The sequence below is a fragment of the Schistocerca gregaria genome, chromosome 1, assembly GCF_023897955.1.
Source record: "Schistocerca gregaria isolate iqSchGreg1 chromosome 1, iqSchGreg1.2, whole genome shotgun sequence".
NCBI classification, from domain to species: Eukaryota; Metazoa; Arthropoda; class Insecta; order Orthoptera; family Acrididae; genus Schistocerca; species Schistocerca gregaria.
Window position 1 is genome coordinate 242,406,202 of NC_064920.1, and position 15,380 is coordinate 242,421,581.

Here is a 15,380-nt window from a genome sequence, read left to right on the forward strand (position 1 = left end):
TGGCTTGTCACAAATAAAATCAATGTATCATTTATTCTGTTAATATAAAAATCTGTTATTCGCTTGGAAAAATGTCCTTAATGTTTGTTATATAGGCTTTTAAAAAACTGCGCATACAAAATTTAAGAATCACTTTTTTTGTGACAAAAATGTACGGCGCTGAGGGGTCCATGAAGGTTTGGACACTGAGTGTGTTCCGCGACCGTGTTCAAACTACCGTGTGATGAATATTGTTTTAGGGTACTGCTGAAAACGACGTCCGTTTACTTTGATACACAACTGACGTCTGCGTGCTCTCAACAACCACAATAGGCACGTCTGGGAATCGAAAGTAACTTGTGTGTTTCACCATAATAGATTTACCTCAAACGTCTGGGCTGGTATTGTACACGACCGTCTGACTGAGCCACGTCTTCGGCCTACTTCGCACGGCGGAGGAAATTATCGTCTCTTTCTCCAGAAATGTTCGACAATGTCCTGCTTGTAATCAAGGCAACGATTAAGGTTTCAGTACGACGGGCACCACCACATTTTGGGATTTGATGTCAAAACACTGTTTCCGCAATTTTTGGTTTGATCTGACTCACTTTACGTGGGTGGTGATGACGCGTATGGTGCACGAGACACCGATGGGCTGTACAGAAGAGCGTCCATTACTCGTGTAACAGCTGGTTGTTCTGAGCCTGTAAGGAAAGTGCGGCGTCAAATCCTTAGCGGGGAAACGGTGCAACTGCGACATTTTTGTGACATAGCTGAAAAGCTTTTCTTTGTTCTCCTCTAAAAAGTCCAAAAAATTGTGTAGGTAGTTTTCTTAGGCTGCTTTAAAGATTGACTGGCCACTTAATAAAAAGCTGGATCCGTTCCATTCGCTCGGAGCTCATTAATATCCTTTCTCCAACTGTTTGGGTAGGAGGTCCGACTTTTTAAATTGCATGTTAGACTGTTGCCATTAGAAGGGGGGGGGGGGGGGACAAGTCTCTAGCCGAGTGTTACCGGTATGTCCTTACCGTTATACAGTTCGTGGCTTTGGCTTGTGCCGTGTTTACCACAGGTGGGCGGTCAGAGCGAGCTCGTAAACGGAAACCGCATCCCGAAACCGGACACCGCTCTGTATGCAACGCCGCGCCTCTGGGGAAACACGACGCCAGCGGCGTCTGACGCCTCTCCACGGAGCGACAGATTCACTGACACAGGCGCTTCTCCTCGGAACTCCTTTTTGTTCGACCGTCGGAAGGGATGCGGGAGACTGTCAGTCTGATCACGTCTAACAATTACGCCTGTCTTTTGTCCTAGCTCGTACATCCCGCAGTTTAATCTCGCCAGTGGCGGACAGCATCGTCATTTCGAAAAGAGACAGTCAGCTTATTATTCCTTAGACGAACGCAGAAACCTGTGTAAATACGGCACTTGCAATGTAAGTTACTGATCTATATGCAACGGCCCTTTGTTTGAACTAGAGGACCAGTACTACTAGGTGCATCTTTTTGTCAGAAATCAAAGTTCAGCAACTCAAACGAAAGGCACAAAGTTTCCTGTACTGAACGAAGACTCGAAGAAAAATCCCGGCTCGGACTTTTGTCATAAATACAACTCTCCCGGTGAGATTTCGTGAGTCGTAGTTGTTATGCAATCTATTATTTAGTGATTTCCACGATCTATGCATCGTGTACATATGATCTCGCTATGATCTGAAACGTGCAACTGGTTTATAAATACACTACAGGGAATGAATCCTGACGATTTTCATGATAACTTGGAACATTTTATTTTATCTACGCCTTTCTCCCGCTATGCTTTCATTTGTTGTACTTACCACGACTATACTGATTTCTGCTAAATTTACACAAAACCAATCGATACATAATATACTGAAAATTTCGTTTTTTGTTCGTTCTATCGGTGGACAGATAGTTTCTTGCATCTTCAGCTGATAACTGTTAATTCGCTGATGGTCATAACCATTATCTAAGCATACGGTCTTTTTTAGATTTTCGACTCTTTTTTTGTTTATTTATTGTCTTTTGACACTAGTAGAATAATGTTCATAACTAAAACTGTAACATTTACTGATTACGCTTAGTGAAGATGTGGTTCATTACCCGATGTGGCTACGACAATGCTCCTTCAACGATTAAGTAAATACAGTTCATCCACAGAAACACACTGGCCAGTTCCATAGCTGAAGTTTCTGCAAGGTAGACACATTCGTTTTTACTGTGCTTCAGTTGATACCGTTACTGACCTATGCGGCATTGTGCGGGAAACCACAGGTTGACATTTCATAACGGCACAGTTCGTATAGCGGTGCGGGCGGCAGATAATATCAGAGCAAATGTCAGCTACCGACAAAGGACTTTTTAACATCAATACATAGACAAAAAATTAATTGATTAACTATTGAAACAAGCATAAAACATAAAAAAATTGTTTCTCGCTGTAATAAGGCAGTAAAATATTTAAAAGCAGACTTCTTAAAGTATGATTTGTACACTAACCTAGAAAGAAAAGGCAAATCTTCCATTAGCTCTGATAACTTTTCGTAAGTCTGAGGAAATAAAACGACGCAACTAGTACGAAATTAGCAGGGCCAAGCCGTTTTAATTTTTATATCCTATTGTGTTGAAATCGTTATTACTCACTCGATTGTTGTTCGATAAACGATTAAACGATAAAATCTGTGTCTCCCATCTTCAATTTTCAGTTCATTCAAGCAGACGTGCGTGTGAAATGAATATGTTAATTAGGCACCCCTGTTTGTTTCATGTTTCCTCATTCGTCCTCTCTGTTTTCGTTTATAAGACTTTCTCCAAGGTGTTTTCGGAGAATGCAGTTCTAATGATTTATTCTACATCTACATCTACATCCGTACTCCGCAAGCCACCTGACGGTGTGTGGCGGAGGGTACCCTGAGTACCTCTATCGGTTCTCCCTTCTATTCCAGTCTCGTATTGTACGTGGAAAGAAGGATTGTCGGTATGCTTCTGTGTGGGCTCTAATCTCTCTGATTTTATCCTCATGGTCTCTTCGCGAGATATACGTAGGAGGGAGCAATATACTGCTTGACTCTTCGGTGAAGGTATGTTCTCGAAACTTTAACAAAAGCCCGTACCGAGCTACTGAGCGTCTCTCCTGCAGAGTCTTCCACTGGAGTTTATCTATCATCTCCGTAACGCTTTCGCAATTACTAAATGATCCTGTAACGAAGCGCGCTGCTCTCCGTTGGATCTTCTCTATCTCTTCTATCAACCCTACCTGGTGCGGAGACTTAAATGTATGGTAGGAACAGTAACTCTTTTAATCTGATAGAATTGCAGAGGACCCAAGTTCAAGTACCGGCACAAATTTTAATTCATTTCATCACCTTCTATTATTTTCGAAGTATTTTTTTTTTCAAGCTCACAAGGCACGTCTCTCACAGATCTCAAACCATGGCCACTGCCGAAGCAGAGTACTGTACTTCTAGGTTAGCAAAAATAATTCTGCGCTTAACTGCGTGAACCACAAACCTAAATTTTATGTAACGTTTCTTCGGCTTTCAAGCTAACTGTTTCCAACACAATCGTCTCGAACCTACAGTTACGTTTGTAAACTTCACTGTCTGTAGACTTTGCAGTTTCAACTACGAACATTTTCTAAATGAACAAGTGGCTGACAGGCTAAATATGAAAATGTATGGTTCGTCTTTGGACAGCGTCACTTGTTTTAAAGTAGAAGCATGCAATTTAAAATATCTGCATTTGTACTCTTTCATAATTTATAGTCAGGTGGGTTGACTGTTGCTGAAATTCTTGAAAAATAATAGTATGTGGTGCATGTTGTAGGAATAATATAGACAATGCACACTATTAAAAATTCGAGCATGCTTCTCAGTTTGCTTCTGCTCGATTAGACAGTTACCAGATATTTTTTTCGTTTGTGACCGCTGAAAATGATTCGTCATCAGAAAACTATTATGATGAATTGAGCGCCTATTTTTTATTTATTAACTTTTAAAATGTCTAGGGAGCAGCACTTACACCCAAAGCCCTCAATTATCTGTTCAATGTGCTCAAATATTTGTCTTCCCTTATACTTTTTACCCTCTAGTGCCATGGAAGTTGTTCTCTGATATCTTAACATATGCCCTATCACCCTATTCCTTCTTCATGTCAATATTTTACATATGTTCCTCTTCCCTCCGATTCTGCGGAGAACCTCCTCATTTCTTGTCAGTCCATCTAATCTTCAACGTCTTTCTATAGCACCATATGTCACATGCTTCTATTCTCCTCTCTTCCGGGGTTCCCACAGTTCATGTTTCACTACCACTGTGCTCCATACGTATATTCTCAGACATTTCTTTCTAACCGCCAGTAAAAAGAGAGGAAAAAGGAGAATAACGCTACACTGAAAGCACGAAAATAAACAGATAGTGTCGTAAGTAACCTGGAGAGGTGCGATATTCCAAGTAGCACTCTCGAGTCACTACTTGTGTATAGGTGTGCGTTTTAAACCTCTCGTCACTCTGAGTTCACCACAGATACAGAATATAAAATGAAAACCAAGGAACTAATGTATGGATGAGTTTACTCAAAGATGACTACATTACGACTCTGCTCTTGATAACTTAGGCATTCAAATCTAAATTAAAAGAAAAGGGACGTTTTGCTTTAGCTTCCACACCTCACATCCTGGGTAACAGTACGGTAATGATTTAATAAATAACATGAAGGTATTGGTTACTGGCTCGGCAACAAGACCAAATGTAGAGTTCTCAAACCAGATGATTAAGGGAAGATAATTATCAAATTATTATTGTCTTACTTACAGGTGGCCGGGGTTTCCGAGCGGTTCTAGGCGCTACAGTCTGGAACAGCGTGACCGCTATGGTCGCAGGTTCAAATCCTGCCTCGGGCATGGATGTTTGTGATGTCCTTACGTTAGTTAGGTTTAAGTAATTCTAAGTTCTAGGGGACTGATGACCCTAGAAATCAAGTCCCATAATGCTCAGAGCCATTTTTTCTTACTTATATGTTAATTAATTCTGTTCAAATTATATTTGCTTTATGAGATTGATAATGTATTAGCAACGGAGTAGAGGTCCAGGAAAAGAAGTTATTTCCAGTGACCCTACATCGTTGCCTTTGTTTCCTGTAAATCTGCGCGCATATCTTTTGCTTAATCGGAACGGGAATCATCAGTTCATCGAGTATGTGTTAATTAATTTAAAGAGATCAGCTTTATTTATTCGAACCACGAACGGTTTCGAGATGTTAAAATTCCACCTTCAGTTGTATAAAATTATTGTATACGGTAACCCAAGACGTGAGGTTACCCGGCGGCGGACAATTTCCACCAAGATGCGTTGATTTGGAGCATTTGCACTGATTGGCCCCACCGCATGCGTTACCTAATATAATAAATTTATACATCTGAAGATGGGATTTTAGCATCCCGAAATCGGTCGTGTTTGGAATTAATAAATAATTAGTATAACTGAAGCGGATCTCTTTACTTTAATTAACCATGCCTCTCAGTTTCGGATGTCCTACATACCAATAAAGAGTATTAACAAAGGAATCCAGCGCAGGCCTTCCGACAGGAGCGGATGCAGTTTCCGCCACCTGTAGACAGCCGGTGAGTCAGCCGTATCTGGGTCAGGGAATGGTCAACACCGCCTCCGCTGCCGGCCCTATTTGCTTTTAAGGCGCGCCCAGCCACGAAAAACGCGTCCGTTTCCCTTACGGTCAAATTTGTGTACTGTGACGCCTTATTTATGTTGAGTCTCCTTTCCCTTGTCGAAACGGTTTAGGCACGAGAAACGTTTTGATTAGCTGCTGGACTCCATCGGTGTTTCCCACCTGCCCAGTGCTTTCTAAGTTTCCTTTCTTTTCATCAGTAAACTCATTTTCTTCTGGGTGGGCGCCACAGCCTCGATAAATTTGAAGAATGACTTCATGCCACTGGGTCGTGTTTTAAAATTATGCTTTATTAAGCAGTACTAATTTCAGGTATGGCCTATTTACAAGTATGCAATCATATATCACATGTGGATACAGTCTTGTGTCTCATACAAAATATGTGTGCTATGCGTAACTGTGAATAGCATGGTCGTGAAAGTGCATGATCTCATGGTATATAGCCACAAAACACCTCGAAACGAGATGACGTATTCATATCTGCAATGGACGCACTTGAAAATGGACCATGTGGCAATCTAGTAGAGCCTGAAGTACAATTTTAAAATACATCCTGATTGAAAAATGACTTTCTTCAATAAACACGTGATCAAACTCAATTACTGGGTTGTATAAGGAAAAGTGGTAAGAGATTCCTAAGCTGTTGTTGCTTTCACGCCTTATAAGAAAAGATCAAGCGCAATGATTGGAACATATCTGCTATTGAGGATCACATCAGCAGTGTATCTAAAGGTTTGTAGCAGTTATGACTTCCGTCAGCTTAGATTCATTGTTTGAAGAACGCATTATTTATGTATAATCAACTACGGAGTTTAAAGAGGACATTAATTTTAGATTCTCATTCAATCTTTACGTAAACTGACCAGAAGGGTTACAATATTGCATTAGTTGTTTCAACTGTTCCTTTAAATAGGAAAGGAACACGTGGTTTCATTAAAATAAATGAACCAGATGTTACCCACATGGTAGCAGCCAGACGTACGATTTGCAGATCGTTTGTTTCCACTTTGTAGATGAATTTTAAACAGTTACTCAAGTTTGATCCTCGTTGCATTATACTTAAAAAGTGCTGTATATGTGTAACAGCAACGGCTTAAGAGAGGCTACCTCAGATCCATCTGCAATATCAAGGAGTATCCATACTGAGCGATTTACAATGGAACGACCACATAAAACAAAGCGTTGATAAGCCAGTCGCCAGACAGAGGTTCATTGGATGAAGCCTTAAGAAGTGTATTTCATCCACAAAGGACATTGCCCACAAAACCCTCGTTCGACCAATCATTGAACGTTACTCGTCGGTCTGTGACCCACAGCAGGTAAGACTGATAGAGAAAACAGAGGAGAACCAGAGAAGAGCAGCGACATTCGTTACAAGTTCATTTAATAAAAGCGAAAGCGTCACGGGCACGCTCAACCAACTACAGTGGCAGACACAGAAAGACAGGTGTTATGCCTCGCGGTATGGTTTACCGTTACCGTTCCGAAAGCATACGTTCCTGGAAGGGTCAACCGACAGATTCCTCCCGTCTACGCATGTCTCGAGAAAAGACCAAGAAGGTAAAATTAGAGAGCTTCGAGCTCACGTGGAGGCTTATCAGCGATCTCTCTTGTTGCAAACAATCCGCTATTGGAATAGGAATAGTGAGGAAGTGATAGCGGAACAGGAAGTACCCTCCGCCACATATCGAAATGTGGCTTACGGAGTACAGATGTATCTACATCTACATCTACATCCATACTCCGCAAGCCACCTGCTGGTGTGTGGCGGAGGGTACCTTGAGTACCTCTATCGGTTCTCCCTTCTATTCCAGTCTCGTATTGTTCGTGAAAGGAAGGATTGTCGGTGTGCCTCTGTGTGGGCTCTAATCTCTCTGATTTTATCCTCATGGTCCCTTCGCGAGATATACGTAGGACGGAGCAATATACTGCTTGACTCTTCGGTGACGGTATGTTCTTGGAACTTTAACAAAAGCCCGTACCAAGCTACTGAGCGTCTCTCCTGCAGAGTCTTCCACTGGAGTTTATCTATCATATCTGTAACGCTTTCGCGATTACTCAATGAACCTGTAACGAAGCGCGCTGCTCTCCGTTGGATCTTCTCTATCTCTTCTATCAACCCTACCTGGTACGGATCCCACACTGCTGAGCAGTATTCAAGCAGTGGGCGAACAAGCGTACTGTAATGTACTTCCTTTGTTTTCGGATTGCATTTCCTTAGGATTCTTCCAATGAATCTCAGTCTGGCATCTGCTTTACCGACGATCAACTTTATATTATCATTCCATTTTAAACCACTCCTAATGCGTACTCCCAGATAATTCATGGAATTAACTGCTTCCAGTTGCTGACCAGCTATTCTGTAGCTAAATGATAAGGGATCTATCTTTCTATATATTCGAAGCCCATTACATTTGTCAGGTGTAGGTGTAGGTGTAGGTGTAGATGCAGATATATTAATCAATTCGCGAATATTACATTAGATTCGGATCCATACGAGGTTCGGCCTACGTGGCTGCTGCCGATTCGGTACAACTTCGTCACATTGTGTGATCTCATCGCATTTTGCTTATATTAGTCAACGTTTCGGCCTTGGTTAAATTTAACCACCATGAGTGGAGTAGTTACTGCTCCCTGGTGGAAGCCCTTTGCCACCGGTGCCGGATCTATAGTCAATACAACAAAATGACGACGCGGTCATATACCCGGAAAATTATTTAAGAGTACATAAGAATCATTTACGCCATAGAAAAGTATATTGTCTTATCTGACAATGAGGTATAACAAATACGCAATCTCTTCTCAATGATCTTTCGGCTACCAATGTGTTATCCAATGTCGCTAACGCGCAGTCGACCTGGAGATATCTAGTGGCAGTTGCATTAGCAGACGTTGTCCACGAACAGAAGAGGTGAAGTCGATGACCTGTATTCATTTTCAAACGTCTCTGCAGTGTCTCACTGAGAAGGGTCACGTTTAATGTTGCTGACTATACGTCCGTCACATTAGGCCGTTTGTTCTCCGTTGTTTCTTTGATACTATTCCGAAGGGCAACACTATGTGTCACCACCAAACGCAACCTTGCTCGTACACTGAACAACACTCCATGTAGAAAGAGACACAAACTTGGCTCACTGCTATGAGGAAAAGAATGAACCGTAACTTCAGTGATTCATTATGTGATACGAAGACTGATGAAAATGGATCGCAATACCGAGGTTAAAAGTAGAAAGAAGAAACTAACGGCTTGACAACGTGGCAGAAAGAGCGATGCTGGTGGCGTACCTCATAAAAGGTCAGGCAAAATCAGATCCATCAAACGCTCACTTCATAAATGTATGGAAGGTAGGTCTTGTTGTTACCTTTCAGGTAATAGATGCTTCCCGATTTGCACGAAAATATTAATGTGATCTTCAAGAGTATCCCAATTACATGATCCCACCCCTTCAGTCAACGTGACTAATTTTATAGTATGTCTGTCTGCTACGGAAAAACACAATTTTCAGATCTTGCAACAGTAAAAGTTTTGATGGAAGTGTGGAGGAAAAGTCTTGGAGTGAAAACGTCTTTGATGTATTTGTGACCGTACGGTAGGTACTATGGAGCGAATACAGACGTTTGTAACGGCGATGAAATCCTAGTTCAGCCTGTCATGAAACTTTCAGTACAACAATCTGTTGTAAGCATCGACCAAGATTTTTAATTTGACCTGAAATCAGACTTGTCATGCACAACACGGTGAGAGGAAAATTGGCGCTGCACTAAGACAATGAGCAGCTGCGCAACGGAAGTCTTATTCGTATCCCGGTGGCAGTTTGTATCTTTACTTTCTCTGCTTGGATGTTCTCTCTAGGCTGCCGAGTGAAAAGAGATACGGATTTCTTTTCTAGATTTTCTCTGAGTCGTTCACTGCAGTTCAGGAGACAATGAAAGTCATTCGTACGCCAAATCTACGCGCTACAGGAATAAACTCCTAATTGGAACATGATCAAAAATTATAAATTTTATCATAATTCAATAGCGCTCTATGGTAACAACTTAACATGTGTTATTTGTCGGTCGTGTGAATCCTTTGCTGATCGGAGCGCCAGAAGGTCGTTGATCATTTGTGCCAGACAAGAATTCAAATATGGACACAAATCCTACGATGCAAGTGGTCGTTTAACTAGGCCACGTAAGTGCACCGAAAAGACCGGTTCAAAGCCACAACTTGTCTGCGACTTCTCTGTACACCTTTTAAATTCCAGTCGAAGGTAAGAGTATAGAGAGAAATATGACTATTTGACAATCTCTTGACTGCAAAATAGATGATTTCATTTAGTATTGTTGCAGAACACGCAGAATGTGGAAGAAATGCTGTGAAGCCAGGAGAAGGTTAAAGGTTTGAGTCAGTTCGCGAGTCAACCAGGATGTCTATTTCTACAACCTGTCGTTAAGAGACAGTGCGTCTCTATCGACATGGCCGTCGACAGGATGCTAAAACCTAACGGATGCCAAACCCAAAGTTTCTTCTCTTTTTGCGAAAGAACGGTGTCTGGATTCGAAGTCCTTCTGAGACACAGTTTTAAGTTCATGGTAACCAAATCGGGCACATCTGTAAAATGCTTTTGTTGACCGAAGTCTTACACGACAGAAGTCGCTATACACTACCACGGTCTCAGAGTCTTAGCCACATTATCAAGTGTATTTGAAATTTAGCGGCAGTAGGGCATCAGGTTCACGCCGAAACACTAGTAGGCAAACGTGTTTATTATGTTGACCGTCAAAGAACATCCCAAATTGTGGCTTCAATTTGACACATTCTGGGATGTTATTTGACGGTCAACAAACTGTAAATGTTTGCCTACTGGTTGCTTTGGAGTGAACCTGACGCCTTACTACCATTAGATTTGAGATACACCTGATGACGTGGCTAAGACTCCGAGACCGTGGTAGAATATAGCGACTTCTGTCGTGTAAGACTTCAGTCAACGAAAGTATTTTACAACTGCGGCCGATTTGTTTACCAGGAATATGTTGCAGAACGGTTATGGATGATCCCCAAACAAAAATATAAGTTTTACTTTGGTACAAATAATTTAGCGCGTGTTTCGCAGAGAATAGCTTTCAAACCTGCCTTAACAATCTGTTTTTCTTTTCTTTTCTTCTTTCTTTATTTTATTATTTTTTTTAACTACCTCATCCAGCGTCGTCTGTAAAATCCGTGTGCCCCTCTAAGACACTCGAAATACGATAAGGCAAGTACAGATAGACCAGATTTGAAAAACTGAATGTGGGTATAAAATAGAGAAAAACTGGTTAAACAGAAATTGCTTCATTGTGTCAAAATAGTTTTTCGTCTTCTCGTGCTGCCCTTAACTAAGAGAGAATGTATTAGGTTGGCGTATAAGTTATAGCGTTGTTGTTTATCGTGCTGGTATTCCGGTTGCTATGGATTTATTTATCGATTTCCATTTTTTATTTGTGGTTCACTGTTGCTATTTGAGTTTACGTAATTTCACTTTGTCTTCTGGAGATAATGAGTGGAGCTGTGGACGCTACAAGATGTAGTGCCAAGTGGAGCAATTGGAACATTTCCGACGTATTCTTCTGTTTGTGTTCAATAGAGGGGCGACAGCAGCCAGAAACATTTGCGACATGTATGGGGCCAACGGTGTTGGACATAGCACGGCAAGGAAATGGTTTTCTCTTTTGAAGGAGGATCGTTTAGGTGTTAGTGACTCTCCACATTCAGGAAGACCTTAGGGGTTTGATGGAGATCGTTTGGACCCATTAATCCCCAGTGATCCACGCCAGTATACTCGAGAACTGGCAAATATGATGAACTGTCATCGTGCGACATTTGCACGCAATGGGGAAGATTCAAAAATCGGGTGTATGGGTACCTCACGATGTAAGCCAAAAATCGCAAAAAAAGAAAACGCGGGTGGTCTCTGCTTGTTCGTCATCAATTGGTTCGTGAACAACATCCAACATTCTTTTTCAGTATCGTTACTGATGAGGAGAAATTTTGTCTTTATGCTGACATAAGGAAAAGAAAGAAATGGTCGAGCCCAAACAAAGCAGCAACTCCACGTATAAAGAGTTGCGCACATCCACAATGGGTAATGTTGTGGAAGTGGTGGAACAGTGACGGTGTGTGTACAACAGATCGCTTCCCCGAGGTGTAACCATCACTTCTAACTTTTATTATCAACAACTGAGACGTTTTGTGAGCACAGCCCAAGAATAACGACCAGAAACACTGCGTGAAGTGAAGATACTCCACGATAACGCCGCCTGCATTCTTCTAGACAGACAAAAAACGCTATACTGGAGTGGAGATGAGAAGTCATTTCACCACCCACCTTATTCGCCTGATCTTGTGCCCTCAGATTTTCATCTTTCCCACTCTGTGTCGAACAACCTTCAAAGAACTCCGTTTCCGGATGAAAATGCGCTCCGGACGTGGCTCGGCGAGTTCTTCGCCAGAAAACCACGTGATTTCTACAGTCGCGGAATCGAAAAGCTACCCGAGCGTTGGAATAGTGCTCTAAGTTGTGAGGGAGAATATGTTTCTGACGACTAAAGTCTCTGTTATGTCTACCTGTTCTTTTTTTTAAACTTATGGAACAACGCTTCGAACTTGTGACCAACCCAATAGATGAGATGATTTCGTTTAGTCTTCTTACAGGACGCTGAGTATGGAAGAAATGGCGAAAAAGGGGTAGCAGGTTAGAGGGTTGAGTCCGAACGTGAGTCAGTCACGGGGTCTCAATTTTTACAGCGTGCCCGAAAAAGACAGAGCGGCTCTAACGACATCGTCGTCGACAGGACATTTACCCTAACCTTCCATTTTTTGCGAAAGAAAGGCATCTGGATTCAAGTATCGACTGACGCACAGTTGATACGAATAATCAACGCAGCGGTATGCTCCGCAAGTAATAACTTTCAAACTTCCTGGCAGATTAAAAGTGTGTGCCGGACCGAGACTCGAACTCGGGACCTTTGCCTTTCGTGGGCAAGTGCTCTACCAACTGAGCTACCCAAGCACGACTCACGCCCCGTCCTCACAGCTTTATTTCTGCCAGTACGTCGTCTCCTACCTTCCAAACTTTACAGAAGCTCTCCTGCGAACCTTGCAGAACTAGCACTCCTGAAAGAAAGGATAATGCGGAGACATGGTCCCGCACACAGTTTGAATCTGCCAGGAAGTTTCATATCAGCGCACACTCCGCTGCAGAGTGAAAATCTCATTCGGGAATAACTTTCAATTCTGCCTTAACATCCTGATCGTTTTAATTGGCTCGTCTAAGGTAGTCTAGGAAAAGGTGAGGACATTTGTTCCCCCGAGACACTCGAAACCTAGTACCGGTATGTAAGATCTGAAAAAAATTGAGTGTAGGTATAAAATGGAGAACGTTCGATTCATCTGAAATCTGCTTCATAGTATCAAAACAGTTCTTCGCCTCCTCGCGTCGCACTTACTAAGAGAGAACCCTCGTGTTCACACATGCAGTAGACACACCGTCGTTGTCGGCCAATGGTACATTATTTGCAGATGCTTACCTTGGAGTCCCACGACCCCTTGCGCTTCCCCTTGTGCTCTATGGTGACCGTCATGGCTTCGGCGGCGGTGGCGGCACTCTGAGTGCGCCCACTGTTCTTTGGCTGCGACACTGCTAGTCCGCGGGGAAGAGAGTAGGGTCACCACAAATGTTCACTTCACAGGGGCGGCGTCATGACACGCTAGGCCAGCTGCGCAGCGCGCCGACAGGGATCCCGCACTATCACGCACGTACACGCACGGCACAGCACAGCGGGTCAGGCGGTGGACGGCGGAGCTGCGTCGGCGCTGTCGGAGCTCGCAGCTCGGCGAACGCGTCCAGGGGCTGTGGAGGACTGCTGCTGCCGGCAACTGGCGTGTCCGCGGCGGCGGCGGCGGCGGCCCCACCACGGCGGCGGCGGCTGCTGCGGGCGCACTTTCTCCGCTCCCTGCAACACAGGAATGCGCCGAGGAGCGCTTAGCAGACACCAATTACGCCTTAATGGCGTGCTTTTGGGTGTTTAGCGGAGTTGTCTATCTCATTTTTATGCGCAATATTTCGGCGGCGGATCCAGTTGTCTTCCTCAGGCGCTGCGAGCAGTGTTGTTACGCGTACTCTCTGGCTGGCCTCCAACCTAGTGTGACCATACGTCCCGATTAATCTGGAATGTCCCGTTTTTTGAGGCTCAAAAATTTGTCCCGACTTTTTTTTTAAAAAACAAGCAATTTGTCCCGATTTTCAAGGATTATTTTCAGACATTTACAAAGTGGTTAAAATATTTTCTGAGTGTCGATTTCATAAACTATCAATTGAAACTGACATTCCGTACGTTGGTTCCCCCTGATAATGTACAGCACTACAATTGTTGCGTACTCTTATTTTTTTTTTTTTTTTTGCTTTTCCTTGCCATTGTTGTCAGCACATCAGTATCATTTTCGTGAAGTGCTAGCACGTCGTGGCGACGCCGAAACGAAAATCAAAGTTTTCGGAAGAGCTTCAGAGGAAATTTCCTTGCTTCACTGCTACAGGCAATGACTGTTTAGCAAAATCTAACGTATGTAACGGTACTGTATCCGTGTCTCGTGGTGGTGCTGCAGATCTCAAGGATCATATGGAATCAGAGAAACACAGGAAGAATCTTCGATCGGTAGGTTCCTCGCAAAAAATGACGAGGTATTTTGTAACTTCAAATACACAGGAACAGAAATACGTAGCTGCAGCAGAAGGAACCCTGTCATTCCATGTTGTTAAACACCACCAAAGCTGTCGTTCTAATGACTGCTTTGTTCAAATACACAAAAAAAATTCCTGATTCTATGAATGCAGAAAATGTTTCGTGTGGAGGAACAAAGTGCGAAGCAATTATCAACAATGGTATAGCTCCGCAATCCCAGAAACAGGTAATAGCTGCTGTAAACAGTGCAAAATACTTTTCAGTATCTGCTGATGCTAGCAACCACGGGGATCAGAAAATTTTTCCTGTGATAGTTCAGTATTTTTCTGTACGTGAGGGTGGAATGCAGACGAAATTGCCTGATCTTGATGAATTGCAGAACGAAAAGTCCGAAAAAATTTCCTATTACGTTTCTCATGTTATACAGTCATTCAGTATCATCTCAAAGTGTGTTGCATTTGGTGCAGACAATACTAACTGTAATTTTGGGGGGTTAATGAAGAAAGAGGGTAACAATGTTTTCACACATCTGAAAGAAAAATTAAAAAACTCTAACATTGTTGGCATAGATTGTCCAGCACACACTGTTCATAACACACTTCAAAGTGCTTGTGATGTTTTACCTGCTGACATTGACTGCATTGTCATGAAGTTGTACAACCGTTTTCATATTTTTTCTATTCGTCTTGCAGAACTCACTGAATCCTGCGAATTTGTTGGTGTCACTTACAAAAATTTACTTTCCTTTACCAAAACAAGGTGGCTTTCATTGTTGCCAGCTATAGAAAGGATCTTAAAAATGTATGAACCTTTGAAATCTTACTTTTTGTCACACTCTAACTCAAAGTGCCCTGCAATCTTTAAGAGTTTTTTCAGTGATCCTATAAATTAATGTTATTTACTTTTTGTACATTCACAAATGAGTGTTTTCCAACAATCCATTCTGAGCATTGAGAAACAGAATAATTCCATATGTGAAGTAACAGCAGTCTTAAATAAAGC

At 42.4% G+C, this 15,380-nt stretch overlaps 1 protein-coding gene across 1 annotated transcript in view; it reads right to left on the reverse strand.

The window, feature by feature from the left end:
* Nucleotides 1-13,582, reverse strand: part of LOC126338987 (atrial natriuretic peptide-converting enzyme) — a 236,390-nt gene extending 222,808 nt beyond the window's left edge. The window contains exon 1 of the mRNA XM_050001594.1: nucleotides 13,227-13,582. Coding sequence (XP_049857551.1) covers nucleotides 13,227-13,280 — 54 coding nt within the window. The 5' untranslated portion in view covers nucleotides 13,281-13,582. The remainder of the gene's footprint in view (nucleotides 1-13,226) is intronic.
* Between the last annotated feature and the right edge of the window lie 1,798 nt (nucleotides 13,583-15,380).